At 37.2% G+C, this 27,408-nt stretch overlaps 2 protein-coding genes across 5 annotated transcripts in view; both read right to left on the reverse strand.

Moving 5' to 3' along the window:
• DNTTIP2 (deoxynucleotidyltransferase terminal interacting protein 2) overlaps positions 1–3,210 on the reverse strand; it is a 15,191-nt gene extending 11,981 nt beyond the window's left edge. Inside the window, exons 1-2 of one of the 3 annotated variants that reach the window (XM_032636588.1) lie at positions 2,759–3,210; positions 223–1,859 (exon numbers count right to left, since the gene is read on the reverse strand). In XM_032636588.1, the coding sequence (XP_032492479.1) occupies positions 223–1,859; positions 2,759–2,830 (1,709 nt within the window). In that variant the 5' untranslated portion in view covers positions 2,831–3,210. Of the gene's footprint in view, positions 1–222; positions 1,881–2,241; positions 2,706–2,758 lie in introns of those variants that run through there. The other 2 variants (XM_032636599.1, XM_032636609.1) reach the window with 2 other exon arrangements.
• Positions 3,211–7,699: 4,489 nt separating this feature from the next.
• Positions 7,700–26,860, reverse strand: GCLM (glutamate-cysteine ligase modifier subunit). Of its 2 annotated transcripts, none has more exons than XM_032644019.1 (7): positions 26,302–26,860; positions 23,155–23,220; positions 21,578–21,662; positions 18,198–18,257; positions 17,020–17,222; positions 15,829–15,943; positions 7,700–8,255 (listed from the first exon to the last, which is right to left on the reverse strand). In XM_032644019.1, the coding sequence occupies exons 1-7, from the start codon at positions 26,425–26,427 to the stop codon at positions 8,218–8,220; spliced, it is 693 nt and encodes a 230-aa protein (XP_032499910.1). In that variant the 5' UTR covers positions 26,428–26,860; the 3' UTR covers positions 7,700–8,217. The 2 variants fall into 2 exon arrangements, with proteins under 2 accessions (XP_032499910.1, XP_032499903.1); XM_032644012.1 differs by having other exon boundaries at positions 7,700–11,780; positions 26,302–26,858.
• Positions 26,861–27,408: the final 548 nt, after the last annotated feature.

Below are 27,408 nucleotides of genomic sequence, written 5' to 3' on the forward strand. Positions count from 1 at the left end.
TTAATGTACCATGAAACAGAGTACTTTTAGCTCTCATTGGTGGGAAAAATATGACTAACAAAGATACCCACATAAACAAGGGAAATGCTGGATAAAAAAGCTCTTCCATAAAGAACCCAAAGTAATAATTTTTTCAATTTCTATGACTAATATTTTTAGGGTAAATTAGCCACTTCAAACATGTATCAAAAACTTACTTTAAAAAATAAAGATAAAACTTACAGTTTAGATTTTGTGCTATTTAGTAAGTTGTCTTCATCACTAAACTCATTATCTTTACTTCTGTCATTGTCTGATGGTTCTTCTTCACTTTCTTCCTCCTCCTCCTCTTCTTCCTCAGTGGCAACCTCACTTGCCTTGTCTTCTTCATCCAAGCAAAAATTTTTATCAGCACTCAATCGAGGAGTTGTGTCAATTACAAACAATGCATTGTCAGGTGATGTATTTTCTGAGTCTCCGTTTAATGACTCTTTTTGACCACTATTTTCAATGAAACACACAGTGTCCTCTTCATTCTCACTGTTTTCAGACTGCTGGCTTTCATCACTGCTGAGAACTAATAAAACAGAATCATCTTTATCCTGAGATGTGCTGGGCTCAACTTCACACAGTTTGGTATCACACTCAAAATCTACATCCCTTTCTTTGCTCCTGTCTTCACCAACACCTATAACTGTGCACTCTTCTTCTTCATCAGTATCACCACCATCACCAAGTTCTATCCAGTCACTTGTTTTTATGCTGCTGTTTCTCTCTTCATTCCATCTGTCCACTTCCACAACTGCAAATGTTTGAGCTAACGATTTCATTACAGCCTCACAGTTCAGGTTTGAGGATGCTGAGGTGGTTTTGTTACTTTCAGGGGTTGAATGCCTTTGCGAAACTAACTGCTGAAGGCTAGTGTCCTGAAGTTCAGAAAGACTCTTCAACTGAGAATTTTTCTCATTAATTTCTTTTCCCGCATCTATTATTCCTTTGGCTTCTTCCTCTAAGCTCTTACAATTCTGCTTTGTTATTTCTTTGAGAGGTGAAACGTTGTCTTCTTTTTCCTCTCTTATATTAAAACTTTGGTGTTTTTGCACTATTAGTTTTTTTCCTGAATTTCCAAAGGAGTCATTATCAGGGTCATCGTAAGTTTCATTATTAGATATATTTGGCTTATTTATCTGAGAAAGCAATCCTGCTAGTAAACGAGAGGTTCGTCTGGTATCTGAATCCTCTAAATTCACAGGTGTATTTATGATTTGCTTTTCATTTCCTGGTACAATCTTAGTATCATTCTCCTCAGTTTGTGCCTGTAATTTCCTTTGCATACTCCTTGTTGTTCTCCTAGTTGCAATTCCAGAAAATGAAGAAATGTCTGAGCATGATGACTCAGCATCAGAATTAGCTTCCACATGGGATTCTTGGTTTGGATCGGTTCGGGATTTAGCCTTACTCCTCCTGGTTCTTGTTATTTCTGTGGGATGCACAATTCTAGAAATACCTGAAATATGTGATTCTGCTTCAGAGACTTCTTCTTCAGTATGAGACTCACTTACTTGAGTTATTTTCAGCTTTTTCCTTACATTGGAAACTGGGGTGCCTGCAACTAAGATCTGCCTTCTCCTAGTTACTCTTAAAATGGGATCCTGGGCCTCAGACACAGAAGAACAGTTTGACTCTGCTTCAGAGATCTCTCCATCAGTAGAAGGTTTGTTCATTCCTGGTAATGAACCTGTAGTTCCGCTCTTCCTCTTCCTGGTTTTAGGAGCTGGACTTTGTTCCCTACTGGTCTGTGACTCAGCAATACTTGGGTCATCAGATGGAGATTCCTTCCAGCCTTTTGGATGTGTGTGAATTCTTGAGGCAGCAGAATTCTACAAGCCAGTGAAAATACACTGTGATTTAGGTAGGGATGGGACAAGAGCAAAGTGAATGAGGCACTCCCCTCAGAAGCAAATTTTAAGAGGGCACTAAAAAACTCAGTAAACAAGATTAATGCAAAACAATAACAACAACCATCACCACCCACAGTTAAAAAAAAAATCAATACTTAAATACTGGATCTGACTGCATTTGCAGGCCCTGCCTCACTAGCGTCACCTAAGTCCTGGATCTGACTTCAGGGAACAAAACAAATAATTGAAAAAGAAAATTTTCTCCACTCAAAGTCACATATGCTAGGTGGACCTACATTCCGACATAACATATAGGAAAAGACGAAAGATGGAATCGGTCGCGGTGCTTACGTTTTCATACCTAAGCGAATTAATGCTCCCTTCCCTTCATCGCAATACCAGAGGCAGCGGACGACTAACGCCACTGAATTACTAGCTGGCGTCACCACAGCCCTCCCCATGCCAGAAGGAGGTGCTGTCGGGGCACAGCCTGTCTTCCCACGTGAAAATGGTGCCTCCTCCATCCAATCCAGCTAATGAGGCTCACGCTTGGTGGCCGAAATTAATCCTCCTTAGCGCGGTGTTAGCAGTAAGATTAAAAGGCCTGAGCTGTGCATCGGCATTACGGAGCTGAACTACCGCAAAATAAGTTACCTAATCTCTCTATTCCCTGCCAAGCATTACGTTAAAAGACCCTAGTGAGGTCCGAGGAGGAAGCTACAGGCTTAGCGCGGAGCCTGGTACACAGCTGCGCGCTGCCAGTTCCGGCTTTTCTGCCGCTCCTCCCCAGGCTCCGCGGGACCCCAGCGCCACCCACCTCCCTGAGCACCGTTCTGCGAACCAGCGAGAAGAAATGAGGGAGCCTTGAGATCTCCTACCTTCTGCTGGGCGCTTTCAACTGACGTGGTTTGGATCCCGGCCTGAGGCCGCGCGGACCTAGTGACCACCATCCTCCAGGCTTGCAAGCCGCCGCGGCGGCCCCACCGCGCTCCGGAAGTGCGTCAGAGAAGCGCCACATTCGCGTTTTCCCGCGAGAATCCCGGAACTCGAGAACTCGTACCGCCTCCGCCCCTCCGACCTAGGCCGAGGCTGTCTCACCCCGGGAGTCGGAAGGAGACGGGTATTAGCGTTCACGGCAGTGCGGTAGAAGACCCAGCAGCCTTGTGTAAGGAGAGACCTTCCCGGCGTGGCCTAGGGCCCTCGTCCCCGTTACACACGAACGAATTGGAAAATAGCATCATCTGTGGGAATGTAAATTGATACAGCCACTATGGAGAACAGTATGGAGGTTCCTTAAAAAACTAAAAATAGAATTACCATATGACCCAGCAATCCCACTACTGAGCACATACCCAGAGAAAACCATAATTCAAAAAGACACATGCACCTCAGGGTTCATTGCAGCACTATTTACAATAGCCAGGTCATAGAAGCAATCTAAATGCCCATGGACAGACGAATGGATAAGGAAGATGTGGAACTATATACAATGGAATATTACTCAGCCATAGAAAGGAACGAAATTGGGTCATTTGTTGAGATGTGGATGGATCTAGAGACTGTCATACAGAGTGAAGTAAGTCAGAAAGAGAAAAACAAATATCGTACATTAATGCATATATGTGGAACCTAAAAAAATGGTACAGATGAACCGGTTTGCAGGGCAGAAATTGACAGATGTAGAGAACAAACGTATGGACACCACCGGGGAAAAGCAGCGGGGTGGTGGTGGTGGTGGTGGTGGTGGTGGTAGTGGTAGTGATGGTGGTGGTGGTGGTGGTGGTGATGGTGTGATGAATTGGGTGATTGGGATTGACATGTATACACTGATGTGTATAAAATGGATGACTAATAAGAACCTGCTGTATAAAAAGTAAAATTCAAAAAAAAAGAAAAGAAAATAGCATCATCTGCTCTACTATGTCCACTCTCATTTGTTCAGCAGAGGTCTTAATGCAGCCATGGGTATGGCCGAAGGAGACGTTTGCATTATTTATAATACCTTAAAAAATCATATACTCTTGTATTACTTGTGAAGTTAAATATAAAATAAAATTTAAAGACGTAATTCGGGTAAAAGATGTATATGTTAAATGCCCAGGAATTCGGAGGCTAGTTAGGAAGCTATATAATTTAAAGGTGCAATGGTGAGTAGAAATTGGGAATAAGCAGAATAGAAGAAATGTTAAATTGTAAAGGAGAGAGATTTAAAAAAAAAGTTTTTGCAGTGAAAGGAAGAGAATGACTAGAATCAAGAGACACTTTGATTTTTCTTTTAGGATAAAGGGTGGAGAGCTAGGATATGTTTGAGGGTAATGGAAAGGGATTGAGGAAGTAAGTAAACAGTCGTTGGAGATGAGAATGAGCGCCTCATCAAATCTCCCTTACTTTAGAACAGAAAACCATTTTTTTTTCTTAAAGTCACAAAGTACAGAATTTTCAGTGGGCAAACTGCCATTCAGCTAAATAGCTCCTTTCATAGTTCCTCTTGCAGCCAGATACAGCTAGGTTTGGACTAATTACAGATCAGTTAAGTGTTGTGTAGTTCTCTAGGGACATCTTAAAAGAGAGGAGGTCCTCCTTGCCTCCTTTAACTTCATTTCACTCTGTGGAAAGTTGTGTTCCCTGGTTTTCAAGCAGCAATCTTGTGCCATGAAGATGAGGGCCATGCTTTAAGGATGGCAGAGCAGTAGCAAAGAAAAAAATTGAGTTTCTGACAAGTTGTGGAACTGCTGTATCAGTTCTAAATAGCCTAATTTTGGAGCTGTTTCACCTGAGAAAAACACCTCTTTTTAAACCAGTTATTTGGGGGTTTTCTGTGTTTTGCAGCAAGCCTAATCCCAACTAAAGAATGGAATTAAAAAATGGAGATGGAGGAATTAGCCACAAAAGAATGCTCCTTCCTTTGAGGCAAGAGGGAAGAGTTGATAATTGAAGCAGAGAGGAGACTATAAATGCAGGGAAATTAAAGGGGGAAGAAAAGGAGGGGATTGGAGGTAGATAACAATCGCTGTAAGAAGGTGATTCATCTGCTCAGAAGAATGAGAAAAGTTTAGATTGACTGTCATGGGGAATGTGGTAAGGAGCAAAAAGAAGTTTTAGTAGGGCCAAGTAGCAATGAGAGTAGGTAAGAGAAAGAACAGAAGACGGGCTAAATCTGAAGAGGATGTGGAGTGGTGTAGAGGAAGGAAGATGAAGCAACTGGAGGTGGGTGGTGGAGACAACAGCATCAATCATAGTAATAGTAGAGCACATACTGTATGCTGGGTACTAAGTGCTTTACATACATTAACTCATTTAATGTATATGACAACTTTAACATGAGCAAATGCATGAAAATAGAAATTAAGATCACAGGAGTGGGTGTAGAAAACTGGGAGAGTATAACACCAGTGTGTACTGTTCACTTACAAGCATGGCCCCTTTAAAATGAAACAAACCAAAAAACCACTCCCAAATATTTACAATCTAAAAAGTTCAAGAAACAAACATTAAATACTAAAATTAAAATGTTAGTACATATTCATAATATAAGAAGACTGAGCTGGTCTGCTGATCAGGGGCAAAACTGCAAAGTATTTTTTTTGTTTTATGCGAGCTTACCAGGTCTGCCATGTTTCCCTATCTCTACCTTCTTTACCTGCTTTCTTCTTTACCCAAAGTGGATTTGGGGAAAATACAGTATAAAAACACAGTAATTATTACACAGGCCCAAAGGGAAACTCTCCCATGACTGTCTATATTTTGCTAACTAAAACTCTTATAGGGTTGAATCTCTCTCTGGAATTTTAGGCATTAACCAAAAGATGAGCGTTTTAGTGCATAAGCCTTCTAAAAGTACATTTTGCATTATTACATAGAAAACATTACTTTTAAACTAAGTTTGACGGGTAAGATGGTCTCCAATGATCCTATCCTCTGGTCTTCATACCCTTGAGTATGGGCTTATAATGAAAAGTGACTTATAATGAAAAGAATGTAACAAAAGTGATGGGTGTCACTTTCAAGATTAGGTTACAAAAAAAGTTGGCTTCCATCTTGCGATTTCTCACTTGTTCATTCTGTGCTTGTTATGAGCTGCCCTATGGGGAGGGCCATGTGGCAAGGAAGTGAGGGAGGCCTCTGGCTAGAGAGGAACTGAGTCCAGCCAACAACCTCACCAGCGAGCTTGGAAGCAGACCAACCTCAATCAAGCGTACAGGAGAGACTGGAGTCCCAGATGACCCTGACTGCAACATTTTGAGAAGCCCTGAGGTACCCAGATGCAACAGATACTACAGTCAGTATTAATTTTGTCTGTTCTAAAAATTTCATGTAAAGGAAATTATGTATTTTCATGTCCAGCTTCTTTTACTCACTGTATTTCTGAGACTCATCCATGTTATTTTGTATACCAGTAGTTACTTTTTATTGCTGATTATACTTCAACTATCCATTCAACTGTTGATAAACATGTGGGTTGTTTCCAGTTTTCAGCTATTATGAAGAAAGTGCTATAAACATTCATATATGGCTATTTCAAATATATGATTTCTCTTGAGTAAACACCTAGAAGTGGAATTGCTGGGTCACATGGTACATGTACGTTTAAGTTTGTAAGAAATCCCAAGTGATTGTATCGATACCATTTTACAGTCCCAACAGCACTATGAGAGTTGCTTCCTCCACATCCTTGCTGCACTTGGTACTGACAGTTTTTTTAAATTTTAGCTATTTTAGTGATAGTTCATTGTGGTTTTAATTGGCATTTCCCTGATGACTAATGATGTTGAACATGTTGTATATTCTTATTGACTATTCGTGTCTTCTTTGGAGAAAAATATGCTCTAACGTTTTGCCTACTTTTTATTGGGTTGTCTTAAGCTGTAAGAGTTCTTTACACATTCCAGATACAAGATTCTTATCAGATATGTGATTTTCAAATATGTTATCCTATTTTATGGGTTGCCTTTTGACTTCCTCGATGGTGTTTCTGAAGTTTTTTAAAAAATTTATTTTATTGAAGTATAGTTGATTTACAGTGTTGTATTAATTTCTACTGCACAGCAAAGTGATTCAGTTATATATATAAATATATATATACATTCTTTTTCACATTCTTTTCCATTATGGTTTATCTTGGCGGTGTTTTTGAAGTGCAATTTAAAAAATTTGATTATGTCCAATTTATTTTTCATGAGAAATATTACAAGTATTTCATCCCAGTCTGTGGCTCACATTTTCACATTTTCAAAATACACTGTTTTCTTAAGTATATTTTGAAGAACAGAAGATTTTAATTTTGATTAAATCTGGCTATTGATATTTTCCTTTATGATTACTTTTTTGGTGTTATCAGAAAACTCAGAAGCCCGTTTTCATTTTCTTTCTTTATTCTAATTTCATACACATAAAAATGAATAGAATAATTCAAATGAAAAAAACGTGACCAGAGGGAAAAACAGATTATTTCTAGGGAAGAAAATCCAGGTTTTCATTTGCAAGAGTATAAATGCTGGAAATCAACAGAACGTTATCTTCAAGATGCTGAGGGCAAGTGTTTGGAAACTTAGAGTTCTATAATGTCAAATGATGATTTAAGACTGTTGATAAAATAAAGATATTTTCAGACAAACAAGACCTAGGAGGTTTACTGCCCAAAGACCTTCAGTGAAAGAATTACTAAGGATATACTTAAGAAAAAAGTAAATGTAAATGGAGTAGGGGGCAAGAATCAACAGTGAGCAAAGAACAGAGGAAACAGAACTGAGTCCAAATAAATAATGCTTATTGTAAAACATGAACCTTCTTAAAATAATGGACCAAAACACAGACCGAAATCTTGTATGACACTTTATACATTTATTCATTGCTGAGGGATACATATAAGGGTTTTGTTTGACTTTTCTGGTAGTGAAACCACATAAGCTATATCCTAATATATTTAGGGGATTGGGGCAAGTTTCTGTCTCTCTTTTATAAAATGTGACTTTTCAAACCTTACCTACTCTCACTAGAAGCCATTCCTTTCTATCTGGCAAGAACAAGCTCTTGAAGAAAGTGTTTTCACAGGATTTCTGAAGTTTACATATAAACTGTTCATTATTCAATATCAGTGTATTTACAAACCAGGCATACCCCCACCCCATCTTACGATCCTACTCTGAGGCTAGTTCCTGCAGGGGAGCCTTTCTCGTCCTTATGCTGCTTCCCAGCAGTCCCATTCCTTCCACATGACCCCACTCCCTTTTCACTGCTTCTGTCATTAACAGATGCAGCCCTTTATTGCTCTTGTTCATGTACAGATCTCTCTCGCCCCCAAAATATACTTATCTGCTCCTTGAAGATAGGGCTGTTTTCATCTCTGTTTCTGTCTGCCAACACCTTGCACACTGCCTGGTACATAGCAAGAATTCAATACATCTTTGTTGAATGAATGTATGAATAACTTTATGGCTTGGTATTTCATTATTTTTCATAATTTATTTTCAAACCATACTCAGTTTGAGTTTAAATAGTTCAAAACCAATATAATGTTCCAAGATGCTTACAACTATTAAAACAACTCAATTAAAAAATATACAACTCACAATTTAAATTCATAAATAGGTAAAATTAAAAACTTATAATCATTTAATAATGCTTTATATTTTGCCTTCATTTTAGAGTACACTACTAAAGACACACAAAAGTAGAATTATCTAATTAAAACATTTTCCCCTCCTAAGTATATTTCTAACTCTGAAAACTATAAAAAAAATTATAGTACATATTTAAAAAAAATAAAACTGACATATCCTGCCACCAACTTTATGGGAAAATGGCAGGTACAAGTTCTGGTATGTTAGGAACTTTGAAAAACATAGATTTGGAATCGTAAGTTGGTATATTTGAGTATGAAAACACAAATGGACTAAATTCTCATTAAAACTTCAAATTTCTCTAAATGTACATTTGGCAGAAAGATGAATTGTCAGCCAATATACTATATATATATACATATATATATACACACACAATATATATATCAACTGCTTACATTCCCAAATATTGAATCTGGGTGGAAAAGTTAGAAAGAAAATCTGCTCTAAAAAGAAACATAATTAAGACTTAGACCCTTATCACTGAAAATCAAGATCCTTATTTCAGTTACTACTTGGCTCTGGTAGGGAAGTCTGAATCATTCATTCAAAATAGAATAACTTCATTTTCCACTTCACACAGCTGTCTAAAATGATATTTCCCATGAATGGAAAAATTATGAGCTATTATTTGTGATTCAAGTTCTAGCACTGGCTATTCCTAAATTAATTCTCTATTACCATACTGGCACAATGTGGTCTTCATAATGTACACCGTGTGAACATATTTTGTAAGACACCTTGGTCCTTTTGTTGACTACGGTTTCTTAGACGAGAATTCAAAACAGACTCATCACAGAAAAAATTCCAAGTTACAGTACATTGTGTTAAAGTAAGGCTCCAGTGTATTTTGGACATGTAATAACAAGCTGAAGCTTCTTGTCATATTTACTGGAAAAAAACTTATACCTTGGGTCACTGGATACACATCTCCCCAGAAAACGTATCTGGTATATACACTATTGTTAACTTAGCTTTCAGCTTTAAGCAATTATTTGGTAGTATTATCACTCTATTTTATGGCTTTTTAAACATTAAGTCCCTAAATACTTGAAAAGCATTCACTACATTCTGATAGTTCACCAAAAAAAGAAGTGATTATCAGCTTAGAGAAGAGAAAGCCTTTAAAAAAATCAGTTTTTTAAAGAAAACGTTATTAAATAACAGAAATTAAAGGTATAGAAGCGAAACAAACAAAAAATTCATTAAAAAAAAGCCACACATGATCCCCTTCACAAAATGAATCTATAATCTTGCTACTTTGTCAAGAGTTAGGGAAAAAACACAGAAAAAGCTCCTGCTGAAGTCTGGATGTATTAGCAACATACGTTTTTTTCTATTTTCAGAATGACCTTTCAAACAATCCATTTTTGTAAGTCCAGGGTTTTAAAAAATAATAAATGTGATATTAAAGTGCCCTCTTAAAATATCTTGGCCAATTCACTGTATAGGCTTAAATTAAAATGAGCATTTGTTTAAAGACTGACATTACATGAAAGAATGTTGTACATTTCCAAATTAAAAAGTTAACTATATACATTTAATAACATTACATACAATTAATTTAAAGGCGATACATAAGGCTTTAGGAAGCTCAAAGTCTAAGGTTTTAGCAGGTAAATCAGCTGATTTCACATTGCAATTCTAATGATCAAATTATCCAACTAGTAAACCACAAAACATTACTTAGAACAGGAAAAGAGTCTTATTTGTTTATTTATCAATTTTTAGTGTATTTATTTTGAATATGGAACCACAGATCTTTTCCCTAAGTTGAAAAAACTTGGGCAAAATTAGTTTTATACATTAGTTACATATGTGTGTGTGTGTATGTTATGTATGTGTGTGTATATATATATAATTATCTTAGTTTTATAAACCATGTATTAATATACATGGTTTAAAAGTATTGAGATACAAGAGATTTTTAAAGAATTTTTCAAACTATTTGGGTTACAGATACAAATTTATAGAATTACAAAGACCTATAGTATATACCAAAGAGGTCACAGCTTATTTATTTGCTATTTTCTGGTTCTTAAACTAATAAGGAATTATACTAAATGATCTACAGTCTCTTTTAGTTTTAAAGTTTGGGTTATATTGTTTTGATTTTAAACAGTTAAGACCATGTCTCAAAGTTATCTAAATAGACAACATGATCCTGAATTAAAGATTTTTTTCACCCCTTTTTTGGCTTTTAGTCCCTTGTAGTCAGTTACTAGTGGGGAACAAATATTGCATATTTTACTCAACTGATTCTTAATCCCTGTGCTCCCTCCTCTCTCCAGAACCCACAGTGCCCAGCACATGGTAAGTGCTCAGTACTTATTGAATATTTTTGAATGAGTAGCAAAATATTAAGGACAGATCGAGAATTAAAAAGAATCTGGAGGTAACAATAGTTGCTTTTATAAAACCCCCAAACAATAATTTCAAAGCTCCTAGTCTCCTTTACATATTTACTTTGGTTTGTCTTTGTAATAACAGCAAGAGCAAATATGGCACAAGAATACAGGTTAAATCATTACAGGTAAACTGCAAGCAAGGACAAATAAAAAAATTTAAGCTTCCATTCACATATTGAAGAAAGGACTTTTATTTACACTACTAGTAGGTCCCAGCTATTCCAGTTACTCTGAGATATAATCATCTTATCAATGACAGGAAAAATATCTTCCAGTATTTGTTTTAACAACTGTAATTAAATTGCTTAGTTATACTGTAGAGTAAGAAGCAATTAATGAATTTTTTAGAAATAAAAAATATGTATATATATTACCCTGATGCCTAGGCCAAAATATATCTAACAACAAATTTTCTTGATTTCTACTGTCATAAAAATAAAGGAAAAATATATTGCAAGTATCTTCATTATAGACAATTTCAATTAGAAAACAATAGTTTAATAAAAACAATATAGTGGTTCATGTGAGTGAACGGATATGGAAGCAAGAGAAGTATTCAAACTTGACAGATAACATATTGTCAAATATAAAGAATATCTGCCTCAATGACATTTACAGGCAGTAATTAGATTTTTACACATCTCAATTTTATCTTATATTCAAGGAAAATACAGGTCAGTAGGTTATGGTCCTAAATCGTAGTTAAAAACCCTTTCTTTTAGCTTGTAAGATGTAGCCTTTTGATTTGATAATTCCTCTACTTTTAACAATGACTGAATATCGCAGTAGCCACAGTGGCACCCACTCATGTGCTTGAATGTCAGGGATGCTTTCCTGAAGTGCTTCTTGGAAACTTGCTTCAGAAAGCAGTTCTTAAAACAAACAAACAACAAATAAAAACCCAAACTGTTAAAACTTGAAAACAAAAGCACTTTACTATGTAGATAAGCATTTAAATACAACAAAAGAAACACCTCAAAACTGAATATAAATTATACTTATCCTTAATGTGTGCTATGAATCTGAACCAGAATACCAGAAAGACCCAGACAATTCTTTAGAAAGTATCTACACTTGTAACCCAGCCAGTTTAATCCATAATTTCTGGTGAGTGGAGCCTGGATATTTGTATTTTTTGAAGATCTCTAGGTGATTCTAACGTACAGCCAGGGACAATACAGGAAAGTACAAGGAAGGAAAAAAAGTTACCCATAATCCTATCAACCAAAGATGGACCATTTCCATTGCCATGTATTTCCATCCAACTATTTTTCTGTATATATTTATGTATATATGTATGTATCTAGCCATATCTTAAAAACTAGAAATCATACTGTAGTTATAGCTTAATTTGCTTATTTTTTTCACTTATATTATGAATATTTTCCCATGTAATTAAATATTCTGTGAAAGCATGTAATTAAATATTCTGTGAAAGCATTTTTAATAATTCTCCCAATATTACATTTTATAGATATAATTTATACACTTTCTTGTTGGTCAAAAAATTAGTTTTTTCCTAATATTTTGCTAATAAAAATAATACTTAATGAACATCCTTAAAATGCATGCCTGGCTATGGAACGACAAGGTCGAAGTACATTTTCTGAAGGCTTGATACACAGTATATTGCCAGCTGCTTTCCAGAAAGACTGTACTTTACACTTAATAGATAATATTGGAATGCCAATCTTACCATATCCTCACTAGCACCAGCAATCATTTAAAACATCTTTCCCAGTGGTTATCTTTTAATCAGCATCTCCTTGATGAAATTATTATTTTCTAATTCCACATTTATACCTAAACCCTCTACCATTGTTCTGATCTGCCACTCCCCTCCTCACTTCCTCTTCTCCAGCCACACTGGCCTCACAGCTGTATCCTGAAATCCTCAAACATATTCCCACCTTGGAGCCTTTGAATCAGCCGCTCCCTCTTCCCTGAGCACTCTTCTTCCAGATACCCACAAGGCTCTCTCCCTTCTTGCAGGTCTCTGATTAATGTACCCTAGCAGAGAGGCCTCCCCAACCATCCTATATAAAACAACAACCCCTAACCTGGACACTCTTTCCTCCCTCAGCCAACTTTTCCCCATAGCATACACCACCATTTATCACATTTAACGTTTATCTTAATTTGTGTCTCATCCCATCAGAATATAATTTCCATGAGGGTTGAGATTTTTGACTTAGTGCTATATTTCTAGTACTTAGAACAATGCCTGGCACATAGTAGGTGCTCAAATGTCTTTTGAATGAATCAGTCAATATGGAAAGATTCCACTGGGGTCTGAACCAATCCTATAGATAAGGATTAGGTGACCATCTATACAATATGATTTGGGAATGCCAAAGAACATGCCCTAAAATGAACTGCCATGATATTTGAATAACATCAATAGTAAACTCTCAGTAAATATTAGCTATTGTCATGTGCCAGTCACTTTTCAGAGTACTTTATTAACTCTTTTAATCCACATGTTAACCCAAGAGATAGGTAATATTATTTCCCTTCACAGGGGGAAACTGACACAGAGAGATTAGATAACTTGCCCAAGGTCACATAGCTAGTAAATGGTAGTTTTAATAAATGAAATGCAAACAGCTCTTGGAAAAGTAACATTAACGTGGATTTGTTTACCAGATTGTCTAACCCTGAGGGAATGCGGCATAATATAGATTAGATTTAATGGGAATGGTGAGAGGAGGAAGGCAAATGAAAATGGGAAAGTTCCAAAGTCAGAATCACCTACTTCACAATTTTACCCTGACCGTAGTTAAACTATTACCACAACTTCTAGGACAAAGAATAATGGAAAATAAACCTTTCTGAAGAAAAAGGGTAATTTTAGAACAGAGGAAGGCCTTTAGGTGACTTATAAACAAGATTCTATTTTAGATGACAAGCAGAGTTAACTGTTTTACAACTTGATCGCTTAAAAAATAAATCTGACACAAAGTCAGAGAACTATGCTATTCATTAGCTACATACTTTTAATTCAACTATGTTAACTCTTTAGAATCAGTAAACATGACAAAACTTTTAAGAGAATTGCTTCATTACAGATCAAATTGTCTGAAGATCCATCTATAGTATATGCAGGATCAAACTATAAATTCTAATTAAAGTGTTTAGAATTAAAATTAAAAAGACAGCCAAATGTCAAATTACACCAGTAAAACAAAAACATTCTTCCCCCCAAAGGATTAAATCTCTCTTTTCATATACATGTGCAATATATTTTTCCATAACAATGATGTATTAGCACATAATCCACATGCCCACATTTAGATAACGTGGAAATAAAATACTAGACACCTTAGTCTTTTCCTATTTCCTTTCCTACTGGAAAAACGATAGAGTGTTTTTCAGGTGGAGGTGGAAGGGGGTACAGGACCACCCATCAGCTGTTGGTAACAATTACAGTTGGAAGAGTCCCCATGAGGAAACAGAAAAATGATATATTATTTGCCAACATATAGAAGGTTAAAATTTCAATGGTTTATATTTTAGAACAAATCAGCACAGCAATTCTTTGATTTTCACTAAAATGACCTTTTTTTAAAAAGTGAATCTAATTACTCATGTGTGAAAGCTCTGCTGGAGGGGAAAAGTCCCTATGTCCTATTCTGGTACGATTTAAATGGAAACTGATAAGAAAGTACAGTTTCAGTCTGAAATACTACAATACTAATGTTTCAAGTCAGAGAGACAGTACAGTATGGTGGCGAAAAGGCTCCAAATTCAGCCAGGACCTAGATCTAAGTTCAAACTTTGCCCTAAGCCAGCTGGGTGACCTTGGGTAGTTTCTTAAACTCTAAGGCTCTATTTCTTCATCCATAAAGTGTCTAGTTTCAGTTGCTGTAAGGATTACAGATAATCTCTCTGAGACATTTACCATGATGCCTAGCATTTGAGAAAGAATATCAAAACTCCTCCTCCACTTCCTACAAAACAGTAAAAAAAAAAAAAGAGGCTGAGGCAGACTGCTAATAAGGTATAAAGTCTTAAGAGGTTATCCATAAGCATCCTAAAAATAAATTGAATCAAACCACCTATATAATGCCGTCTTTTTAGAAATGAAAGTAAAAACGGAATGTTTTTCTCCAGGAATCACCTATAAAATATAATTGCCTCCAATTTTTATTAAACTAGAACTTCTACAAAAATGTCATGGAAATTTAAAACTTTCACAAGATCTCTCTCACTTAACTATACCAAAAATACTGTTTCATAGAGCCTGTATATTTAGTAAGTAAAATATGCTTAATATATTTACCTTTGCTCCCTAAGAAACTGTGAAAAAACAAAAATGGAGCAGACTGCTAATAAAGTGTAAAATATTATCTTCCCAGCTTTCCAAGTTATCTTGTAAAATGTTGATAAAAATTATTCTACAAAAGGCAGACAAGCCATTCTCATTAATCAAATGTTTCTGACTAACATCAAGCATATGTCTTGATATCAATGATTAATAAAATATCTAATCAAATACCTATCCTAAGATGCTTAAGTTTCAAACTGAATTTTATCTGCTTCTTTTTCCAGATATTTATCCTTTTTAATTAAGTGGCCCTTTGGTGCAGTCTTTGCTATACTAGACAATATTATATGTGACACTATTTAGAATATCTTACAAGATCTTTTCTGTGTAGCTTAATATTTATAAACCTCAGCAGACTGGATGTTCAGGAAATGACCCCTTCACTTCTTTTCCCATTGGTACAAAGACAAAATTAATCCCTTCTGAAACTAAAATAAAGGCATATATGTTTTGAACTAACTATTAAGAATAGCTCTAGGTGTCAGCATTGTACCTTTATCACTGTACACAATTAAAAATTACATTTTAACAAGTAGCTTCTTATAAGATAAAAGCTCATGATCAATCTCTATAAATGAAAATCTCAGTCTTACCTTTTGGATCATTATGAGTCAAGAGCTGTATGTCAAATTGTTTAGCAAATGCAGTCAAATCGGGTGGCATCACACAGCAGGAGGCAAGATTAACTTGGTTACTATTTGGTTTTACCTAGAAGTGGAGAAAAAAAAAAAAATGACATCTCCACTAAATTAAGTACTACAAAAAGTAGAAAGCAATAAAAGGATTCAGTTTTAGAACACATGAAATATCACATTCTACAGTACTTAAAGTTTATAAAATACTTTTACATGTATATATTTATTAATGTATGCTGTTCTGACTCAGTGGTAACAGAGGAAGGAAAAATAGCTTTACAAGGGGGAAAAAGCCAATATATTACTACACTATTAAAAAAGTCTCATGCTCGAACCTGCCATCTAATACCTCTGCCTTGGAAACTAACACGATTCTAAGTGGTATGGTTCCACCTACAAAGGAAATATGTCTTAAAGACAGAGGATCAAATACAAATGATAAGTATGTTTAATGTTGAAGTATACAATATGGTTATTAGTCAGACATTTGAAAAAGAGAAGAATCAGGTAATTTCTAATAGATGCTCTAGTTAATTTATAGATACATTTCAGATCATCTAAGTCTCTCCAACAGGATCTTAGCCACATTCTGGCTATCACCAAGCCAAAGGGACAAAGGGCAACTTTTCTCTAGGGTCTTCCTGCCCATAAGAAAATGAAAAGGCTGGGGATTATAAATGCAAAGGAATAAAGAAAAACACAGAGAGTAAACTACTTGTAAGCAAGTTCCCTAATCATTTTATAGGTTATTAGGCTAGAGAGTGGCAGTGATTGATTTATGACTCCATCTCCACATCAAGTTCTGTGAACAGAAGGTCTTATATATCTTTAACTAACAGAGCAAAATATTTGTTATATATGATATTCTCTCACTTAGGAAATAAGAACCATGGACTAATAAAACCTGAAGGAAAACACAATATTTTTATCACATAATTAAAACTGAAGGATAGAGCCTTAATTCATTTGGCTATGAATGCTTCAACACACACTTTCTAGTGTTATTGTCAAAGCCTGCTTCAAAACTCCCATATTTGGAACAGTCACCCCACAGTGGTGTCCACTATGTGCATGATGTTTAATGGGATGCAGCAAAGACTGTAAAAGACAGGCTCCTCCTGGAGTGCTCGTGATCTAGACGTCTTTTACCTGTGCCCACTGATAAAGCTGTTCCAACTGGGTTTTGTCCAGATCAGAGGTACCTATAGCAACGATCTTTTTGCTGTGGACTAAGTTTTGTAATTCTTCCCAGTAAGGCTGCAAATGCTCCAAGGAAAGATTAACTCCATCTTCAATAGGAGGTGAAGCAATGATCACAGAATCCAGCTGTGCAACTCCAAGGACTGAACAGGCTGATGTGAAGGAAAACACAAAGAGGATAAATGTTTGTTACATAATAAAAACAAGTTGCTTCTAATGTCCTTTAAGTACCCCACTGAATTCTGTCCATATAGTTCACTAGTATTCTACAAAACAGATTATTTCATTAGGTTTCATAATTTACCTGTCATTTAGAACATTTCCATCTTTTAAAAAAGTATAAAGTGCCCATTCATCTACTTGGTCTATGTGGCAGATATGTGGGTTTCTTTGACCTGCCTCATTCCTGGGGAAGCTCACAACTACTACAGGTTCCTCTTTCTAAGGAACAGGCCTCCTTGTTTCCTAGGCCCCAGGACTTTTTGGTAGCTTCTGACCTAATAGTCTATAACTGGTAGTCAGAGCAAAGAATAAGCTTGAGACTCTGAGTGAAAGACTGAATTTATGGTCTTAACCTATATATTAATCTATGTTTATAGATGTAGATAATCTCTTAATTTTTATAAAAATAATTTTAAGAGTTTATTTTTAATGATTATTGTTCGCTCCATGGTTATATTAAAGAGCTATTTAGTTAATTGTTCAATGTATATAAATACTGGAAGAATATTTTAAAATAAAAAACACTGAATAACTATAATGCCATAGTAACCTAACCAAGTGCTGAAAATAGATAAAAATGCTTGTTTCTGTTGTGGTTATTCTTTTGATATTTCACCTGTAGTACTAAAAGAGCTAAGAATATGATTAAGGAGAATTTCTATCTCTAAACATATAGTTAACATTTAATTATGTTACATCTTTTACATTCCTTTTATATATCAAAATATGACCTTACATAAGTTGATGTGATTCTAGAGAAGCCTTAACAAATTAGGCTAGAACTTTAAAAGATAAAATTGCAATGAGCTCATTTTCTTTTTTACCTGGACCTGAACACAAGATATAACTAATACACCTACACTAATTTAAAGTCCACATGAAAATAAAGTTGAAATTTTGCTTACCCATGTCAACTGCATTTCTAGTTGATGATGAAGAGTTTGATCCTACAATGAACAGTTTTGCTGGGTGACAAAGAAAACAAAACAGATTACTATATTTGAGTAACATTCTACTACATAGTAGTAATACTGCTAAAATACTAAGATGACAGATAATCCTGAATGAATTTTTTCCTTTCCTAGCTGCATTGTTTTATAGTTTTAATTTTAAGACCTAAAAGTATATTTCCACTGTAATTTTAAAATTATATGCTAGTTGCCAACAATAATCTGATTGTCAAAACAAAAAAGCAAATATTAATTTCCCCTTTATTAGAAGGCAGGGCAGATAAATATAGAAACTTATTAAAAATGTATATTTTTATGAATTAAACATTAATGGAGCATATTATTTTCTCCAATAAACTAAAGTCTATATAAAGCCTAAATTAGAGTTGCTTATAATGAGAAGAAAATTGAAAAAACACCCCAAAAACCAAAAACAAACAAACACTCCACAATCCTACCCTCCTAATATTGCATACAATCATTTTCATTTTTAGACGACATTACCTTCAAGTTCTTGGTCATGTAAAGCAGAGTATATATTTTCTACTTCCACATACTTGGTTTACCCTTATGTAACAAATATTTTTACATCTCTATGCAGTATTATCTTAATTTTTTAAAACATCATAACAGTAATGTATTCACTCTAGAAATGAGGAAAACCTATAGGAGTAGGGGGGAAAAAAAAACCAAACAAACAAACAAAAAAAACTCTACCAATAGTCTCATCACCAAAAGCAATTACTGTTTAGATTTTTATGTACTCTGGATTTTTCTTTTCTTTCCTTTTTTTATGGCCACATGGCTTGTCGAATCTTAGCTTGCCAACCAGGGATTGGACCCTCAGCAGTAAAAGCAGAGTCGCCAGGGAATTCCCTGTACTTTGTATTTTTAATGAATAATTTTACACACTCATTTTTAATGGTGAACATTATTCTGTAATTTTGATAGGGTATAATTTACTGAATGATTTCCTACTTTTTGGACTTTAGATTAGTTCCAGTTTTTTGTTACTGAAATAAACATCTATGTTAACTTTTTTTTCAACTTTATGCCTGAAGCATTTCCCAAGGACAAACCGTCAGAAATGTGACTATGAGTCAAAGAATAGGATCTGTTTTTTGTGAGTCGTGCTCTATTTTATTTACCTACTATTTTATAAAAGACTTGTACCAGTTTACCAGAGCACTAAAAGTTAGGAGTTGCTCTCCTAACAATATAGGATGCTATTAAACAAAACGAAACAAAAAATATATATATATATTTGCTAATTTGATAGGTACAAAATATACCTGCCCAGAACCACATTAACTGGCATTTCTTTGCTTATCAGGAAAGTTGAGTAGTTTTTCATATTTATGAAATTGAGGCTTTGGCTTGATTTCAACTCAGCTTTATATGTATATATTTACTTTATGTAAACTCACTGTTCAAAAATCTAAATTTACTCAACAAATAGGTGGAGTAATAGGAAAGCAAAGAGGAAAATCAGAAAGGGGAATGGAGAGAAAACAGGGTTAATGAAACACCCTTATGTAAAGTGCCTGGCATTCAACATATACAACAAATTTTCCTTGTACAACATTTCTTACATTTGTCATTTCCTTTCTACTGCTAGATAATCTTCCTAAAACATTGCTTTCCTCATGTTACTTCTCTATTTAAATGCCATCACAACTTCCTTACCAGGTGACAGTCAATCTTTACCACTTTGCCCCAGCCTTAGCTCCTGTAATTATACTCTGTGAACACCCTCCCCATCACTATCCCTCTGGCCATGAATTTGTGCCATTTGAAATGGTCTCCTCTCTCTGAAAGATGAGACATTTTTAGGTAGGTGAAGAGAGGAAAGCTCTTGATATTTATCAAAAACCTCAAGCCTTCCAGGAACTGAGGACAACTTGTAAGAGCTCCAAGATGGATCTACACCATGATGAACTGCAATCAACCACAGAGAAATGTTGCTCTGATGTCCTTTCCAACACAAATAATAATGTGAAATTAACAGGAAGAAATGGGTTTTGTAGTCAGGCATACCTGGATGGATTCCTGGTTCAACCACTTACTTGCTGTATAACAACTTTCAAGTTATTTTTTATTTATTTATTTTTTTTGTGGTACGCAGGCCTCCCACTGTTGTGGCCTCTCCCGTTGCGGAGCACAGGCTCCAGACGCGCAGGCCCAGCAGCCATGGCTCACGGGCCCAGCCGCTCCGCGGCATGTGGGATCCTCCCGGACCGGGGCACGAACCCATGTACCCTGCATCGGCAGGCGGACTCTCAACCACTGCGCCACCAGGGAAGCCCAACTTTCAAGTTATTTAATGTCACTTGTGCAATGGGGATAATAAACCTACCCTGCAGAATTGTTTTGAAAATTATATGAAGAAATATAAGCATAAAGTGTCAAGTACAGTGCCTGGTATAAAGCAAGATTCAACAAATGGTAGTTATTATTATTAGAGTCAAAAGACAATGCCCTATCTCATCTCACATGTTCATCCTAATAAGAGTAATAATAAAATAACAACAACCACAACACAACCACAAATGGTAATAAATAACAGCTACCTGGCACTTACTTGTGCCAAGCACCATGCTAAGTGCTTCTTTTGTTATTTCATCTAACTTACAAAGAAGCCTGTGAAACAGGTGTATCCCCATTTTATAGATGAGGAAACTGAGCTCAGAGAGGTTAAATCATTTGTTAGCCCCCGATTATATCAGTCAGTAATCTGCACATCCAGGAATTTCAATTTAGTTAAGCTCAAGCATTTAATGGCTATGTTATACTGACTGTAGGCTGAGGACAAGAACATCTTAATTCCTTGAGCTTGGCATTATCTCTGGAAAGTAGGAGTCATTTCATCTTTGTTGAATGGGTAGAGTATGTATTTGATTTCTCTTCATGCAACTTGTTGCCAAGACTTCTTTCTCTGCTCCCAGGCAACCTCAGCCATTGCTTAGCAGTATCACACCAGGAAGGGAGGGCTTATGCTGGCTTTAGGTGGGCAATGCTCTTAAGTCTTCCCTTTATTCTTTCCATTCCCTACACCTTACTCTTCCTACTGCTCTGATGTCCTACAAATAAATTAATGAGAACAAAATGAAGAGGTGAAGTTCTATTCTGACTCCATTGAAGTAGCCAATAGTGACCTCCTATAACTCCCTTTTTAAAGCTGACTTTAAAATTATGTTATAAAAAATCTCTACATTTCCCACACTTAGTGATTGAGTTATCATTACCAGAAGTAAGGAAAGGTTTAGTCCCATGCTTGACAAAACCTCACTATCATCCACTGTCTAACAAAATGAACTGTAAAGGCTGGACTTTACCAGAAACTTTCATTTCTTCTCTTTCATCAGGATTTATCTTTTCTACTGCATGAGATACAGTACATTCCAAGACATCTGGAAACTCCTATAATAAACACATGATATTTACAATAAATATAAAATTAGTGTTTCTGATTAGCTATATATTTTCTATTGTCCATAACACTCTTTAGAAGCAGAGAACCCATAAAACAATAGAGTTCTTTACCTGAAGGGCCTAGATGGGCTTCATAACACTTGCAAAGCCCTGAAATAAAGGTAAAGTGCTGTGTGTGTGTGTCCATTTTCTGGGAAAAAGTGTCCCATTTTGATGAGATACTCAGAGGGATGTCTGATCAAAAACAAACGAATAAACAAACAAGCAGATTGGGCAGTATGTGAGGAGTTAGAACCACTAACACAGTAAACACTTTTACTCAGAAAAGCAACCAATGAAAAGTAAATAATATTTTCCTTCTGGATACTGACATGTTAAAACACTTCCTGTATATCAATCACAAACATTTTAAGCCAAAATATATTTTTTTCTGAATGCAATGGAAAAAAAGTAAAGGCGATTCCAATGCATAAAAATGAGTAGTTAATGAGTGAAATGATAAAATATTAGTACACATAAATCAGAAACATACTAACTCACATTTACAAGATTAAAACAAAGTAAACGGTGAGGATTTTCCCATGATTCTTGATCATATTACAATGCCTGGCACATATTAACTATTTACAAGTCAAGCACAGATGAATGGTCACTTCAGAAAAAGAGACAGATAGAAGACATTAATTAATGTCTGCCTAGCAGCCACAGAGTTACAAACTTGCAGTATGCTCAAGGAAACACTTATTTTCAGCATATGTCCTCTTCCATACTTTTTTTTTTGCGGTACGCGGGCCTCTCACTGTTGTGGCCTCTCCCGCTGCAGAGCACAGGCTCCGGACGCGCAGGCCCAGCGGCCATGGCTCACGGGCCCAGCCGCTCCGCGGCACGCGGGATCTTCCCGGACCGGGGCACGAACCCGCGTCCCCTGCATCGGCAGGCTGACTCCCAACCACTGCGCCACCAGGGAAGCCCTTCCATACTTTTTAAGTAGTCTATGTAATCTGTTACAAGCCTTTGGCTAAGTTGGATTCTGAAGAGTGGTTTACAGACAGGTGTTTTGTATATTAACATTTATGATAATGGCCATATACTGACATTCAATGAAACACAGTTCTTTACTGTTTCATAAGAAACTGATACTTAAAAAATTATTTTTAGTGGCTATATTTTGTGTTATAGTCTATCAAAGCAATCTACTAACCCAAATTGTTTGATAGTCATTCCTCTACTAGACCAAATATAAACTGGAACAAAACGCATTTTGAGAAAACTGTGGTGGGACTCTTAGTAGCTTGTCTAGTTGAAGAGTTGACTAGAGTCAGATTTTCTCTTTCATGCTTAAGCCTACTGGGTCAGACTCCCACCTCAGCAAATCAACCACAATAAGTTTCATGCTAATTGCCTGTTTGACTTCCCTATCAAACCTGAGGAAGTTAATTTCCTGCTTATTACATGATTTCTTCATTCACAGTTCACTCACCCTGACCAAATCTGTGCTAATTTGGGAACTCCACTCATTCAAGGTCTTCCGGATACAATCTCGAAGCTGCAAAAGAAGTGCATTTTGAAACTGTTAATCATATGCTACACTTTTCTGTACTTCTACAATAAGACTGCATTAGTCTGTTTAGGAAAAGGAACATATCAATAGTAAATATCATACAAAAATTTTAATTCTATAAGGTTTTTGCATCCTTTAACAAAGATTGATTTAGACCCGTTTTTATCCTACTCTTAATTCTCAAAGGTTCTTGACCTAAAGCAGTAATCTAATTATTTAAAAGGTATTTTTGTATCAATGAAAATTTAAGTAAACTTCTGAGACGTAAAAGCATTCATAAAGAAACAAAAAAATTTTTCAAGAATAAGGTTTATAAATGGAGGAACTTCAAGCCCAGGCAACCTGACTAGAATTAACATTAACCAACCACTATGCTATATTCCTCAAAGGCAAACAAATGATTCTCTAAGTGTGGCCAAAGAAATTCCTACATTAGACTCACCTGTGGTGTTTATTAAAAGTTCAAATTCCTGAGCTGCATCCTAGACCTCCTGAATCACTTTCTAAGGGCAGCAGAACTTCCATCTTAACAAGCATCCAAGTAATCAAAATGCACTCTAAAGTCTACAAACCACTATATCCGTATCTTGCAGAAGTCAACTTGCATAAAGTCAGTCCTTAAGTCATTTCCTAACAGTTAGGTAGACCTTCGATCTGTCTTCAATGTTTTCTTATATAAACAAACAATTTTATTACACTAACATTATAGCATTTTGTTAATTCATTAAAGTGTCTACTTATCTTTTATCTCTTATGACGGTGTATTTCCAACTTATTTAATAGTGGTCCAAAATAATAAGACACAGTGAGTAAGGACCTACACACATATAACAACAAAAATTCATAAAGCAATCTTTATGCTTACTACATGCCAGATACTCTGAGGGCTTCTATTATGAGTTAGAAAAAAAATACGCTTCTCCATGACTCACTGAACTGATAACACAAATGAGCCAACACTAGCAGTTTGAAATCACTGCCTTATAAATACCAAGGGCACAGTGCTTTGCATTCTGTGGACAATCAATGAAAAAATAAATGAGTAACTAGAAGTACAGCCCTGAATTGCAAAAGCACTTTCCTAATACCAACAACAGAGATTAAACTTCTGAACTCACTATCTGATCTATGATTGTTTATGATAAAAACTGACACAAGCACTTTATTGCTTATATCTCAGTACAGGTAATTACAATGGACAACTGGCTTATCAATTTAAGAGCTCAGAGTCACCTGTTTAAGATTTATAGTCTACAACAGCAATTCATGTGCTAGCCACAATAACCCACATGAATCCAATTTACAGGGTCTATATCTTTATGAAAGGTATATTTGTAATCAAATTTAAGTCAGTAGATAAAAATAAGTTGATAATCATTCTAGACAGAATTACAAGTCAATATTCTTTGAAAAATTAAGGCAGCAGGACCAACTAGAAGTTAAGAATTCTATCAGGAGTGCTACGGCTCAAATCATGGGAGAATTTTTAGAAATTTTCCTCTGGAAGGATGGTTAATTTGCATAAGGCTTTTCTGATGAATTTCTCAATTCATGAAGATAAGTATATTTTCAGAGTGCTTGCCCCCTTCTGTCAGGACAAATCATGGAACAGCCCAATGTTACAATAATATGATAAATTCATTGACTATATCACAAACCTAGTGATTTTAAATTTTTTATGTTATCTATATTGACTGAATATTAACCTTGTACTTTTTTGTTCTCTGCTCTCTTCATTCTTATTATACACACATCACAAAGTATCATGGAAGATGAGTGTCATGATAATTTAGTGTATCATTAGATCTGGGGTTGTATAAGAGTTTAAAAAATGCTACATGATCAAATACCCTAACAACAAATAACTGGTCAAAATAGTCCTATAATGGCCCATTTTAAAAACAAGATTTGATTTCATAAAATTCTAGTGAAACAAAATCTGGGCAGAGATCATAGAATAATTAAAAAAAAAACAACAACCAAACATTAGACTAGAAAAGACCTTTTAGGAAATTTAATGATCTCTCTCTACCCAATGTGCAAATTTTCTCAATAATGAGTGATTTATTCAGTTTCTTTATTCAATGAGGTTAAACTGTTTCGAGTAGTGTATCCCATTTAGAGCTCTGGTTGCTACAAAGCTCTTCTTTACATAGAAACAAAACATGCCTCTCTATTCTAATCAAGCTGTCATGTTTTCTCTACATATGCTATCATATCTTCAAGTTTTCTCAAACGTTTTCAAGTTTCTTTAGTTTTGAGTCCCTCTTACGCAGCACCCAAAGTAATATACACAAATCACAATTCATCTTTTGAACGATGTTTCTTAAACTGTGGAGTGTGACTCATTACTGCATTAAGAAATCAAGTTTTAAAAAATTAAAGAGAAAAAATCAGAATACACAGTATATAGTAAGAGTTAAAATCTTTTCATGAAACTCGTGTGTTTGTGTGTGTGTGTAAAACATGAATTGGACTGCCAAGGCAAAATGCATTTTTTTTTTTACTGGGTTTGCAGACAAACTGAAAACGACTACTTTAGCATGTGTTGAGTGAGATAAGAGAGAGAAAATTTCACCCAGTATTATTTACGTGCAAAATGCTGTATTGAACCATCAGCCCTGGAAAAATTAAAGGTGTAGTATAAAACACAGAAGTATTTATCTTTGGGAGAAATAGCACAAGTGAGGGTAGTTTAAAAAAAACAAGAGAGACAAACTGAGCTGCATCCTGGACACAATATGGTAAGGATTCTGATTCCTACTAAAGTTACAATCAAGAGCACTGACAGAGGCGGCACTGGGTGTGAAGATGCACCTGCCGAAATTTTAAAGACGCTGTGCCCCCAACAGTAGGTTCGGATGCGACATCGCGCCGACAGCCGACCCAGCCTCCTCCGGCGGGCGGAGCCCAGGTGCGCGCCTCTCCCGCGACTTCTGCGCGCCCGGAGCCCGACCACCCGCCCTCACCTCCCAGCGCCTCCCCGCCTCTCGGAGCCGCCCGGTCCGGCCCGCGCGGCCTACCCCAGGAGCCCTGCGCCTCCGCCGGCACGCACGCCACCCTCACCTCCTCGCTGTGCGTGGACGGGCACTTCTTCCGCAGGCGGCCCCAGTTCAGCAGGTTCCCCGTCTGCAGGTGCAGGGTGCTGGCCCGCGCCAGGAGCGCCCCGGCCGCGCGGCTGTCGGTGCCCATGGCAGCAGCCGACGGACCTGGCCCGGCGGCGCCGGGGCAGCAGCCGGGGAAGGAGGCCCCCCGTAGGACGCGGCGCCCGAGGCCGGAGAGCAGAGCGCGAGGCAGCTCGCCCCGCGCGGCGGGACCCCGGCCTGCGCTTGGGTCCGAGGGAGGCCGGGAGGCGGCAGGGCGGCGGCGGAGCGGCGGTCCGGGAAGGACGCGCTGGTGGCTGCGGCTCCTGCTACTGCGGCCGCCGCGGGAGAGTTGACTCCCAACTGAAGAGTCGTTTCCTGGAAGACAATGACTAAGCAGAAATCGCGGCGGAGAAAGTGCTTCGTAACAGTTACCAGTCCCGCGGCAGGGCGGGGGGACGCAGCGACCAGGCTGCGGGAGCGTCGGCCCGCGGGTGATTAGCCCTCGGCCTGTGGCCGGCGTGGCGCCAGGCGGAGGGTTGGCGCAGTGCGGAGAGAGCAGAGAGCTGGGGGCGCGCGGGGCGGGGCGGGGCCGGCTGCCTGGGGCCCGGCGCTTGGCAGGGCTCCCCCTGTCGGTCAGAGGGCGGCGCGCCACCTCCACCTAATACCTCAGACTGCGCTCGAGGTCTCACCTCCCAGCCGACCGGCAGTCACGCTGGTTATACTCCTAGCCATCTCTTTAAAAAGAGAAATTAGGGGCTTCCTTGATGGTGCAGTGGTTAAGAATCCGCTTGCCAATGCAGGTATAAACAGGTTCGAGCCCTGCTCAGGGAAGATGTCACATGCCGTGGAGCAACTAAGCGGGGCGCCACAGCCACTGAGCCTGTGCTCTAGTGCCTGCGAACCATAACTACTGAAGCCCGCGCGCCTAGAGCCCGTGCTCCGCAACGAAGAGTAGCCCCCGCTCGCCGCAACTAGGGAAAGCCCGCGCGCAGCAATGAAGACCCAACGCAGCCAAAAATAAAGAAATTTAAATTAAAAAAAGGGAAGTTACTGAGGCATTGAAATACCAGCCGGTTTCAGTTCTCAG

Source organism: Phocoena sinus, chromosome 1 (genome assembly GCF_008692025.1).
Source record: "Phocoena sinus isolate mPhoSin1 chromosome 1, mPhoSin1.pri, whole genome shotgun sequence".
NCBI lineage: Eukaryota > Metazoa > Chordata > Mammalia > Artiodactyla > Phocoenidae > Phocoena > Phocoena sinus.

Excerpts from the sequence above, each read along its gene's own strand:
- GCLM (XM_032644012.1), bottom strand. The coding sequence starts at position 26,427 with ATGGGCACCGACAGCCGCGCGGCCGGGGCGCTCCTGGCGCGGGCCAGC. Across the intron at positions 23,221-26,301 it reads CGTCCACGCACAGCGAGGAG|CTTCGAGATTGTATCCGGAA; the intron begins GTGAGGGTGGCG and ends CTTCTTTTGCAG. Across the intron at positions 15,944-17,019 it reads AGCTTTATCAGTGGGCACAG|GTAAAACCAAATAGTAACCA; the intron begins GTAAAAGACGTC and ends CTCCACTTCTAG.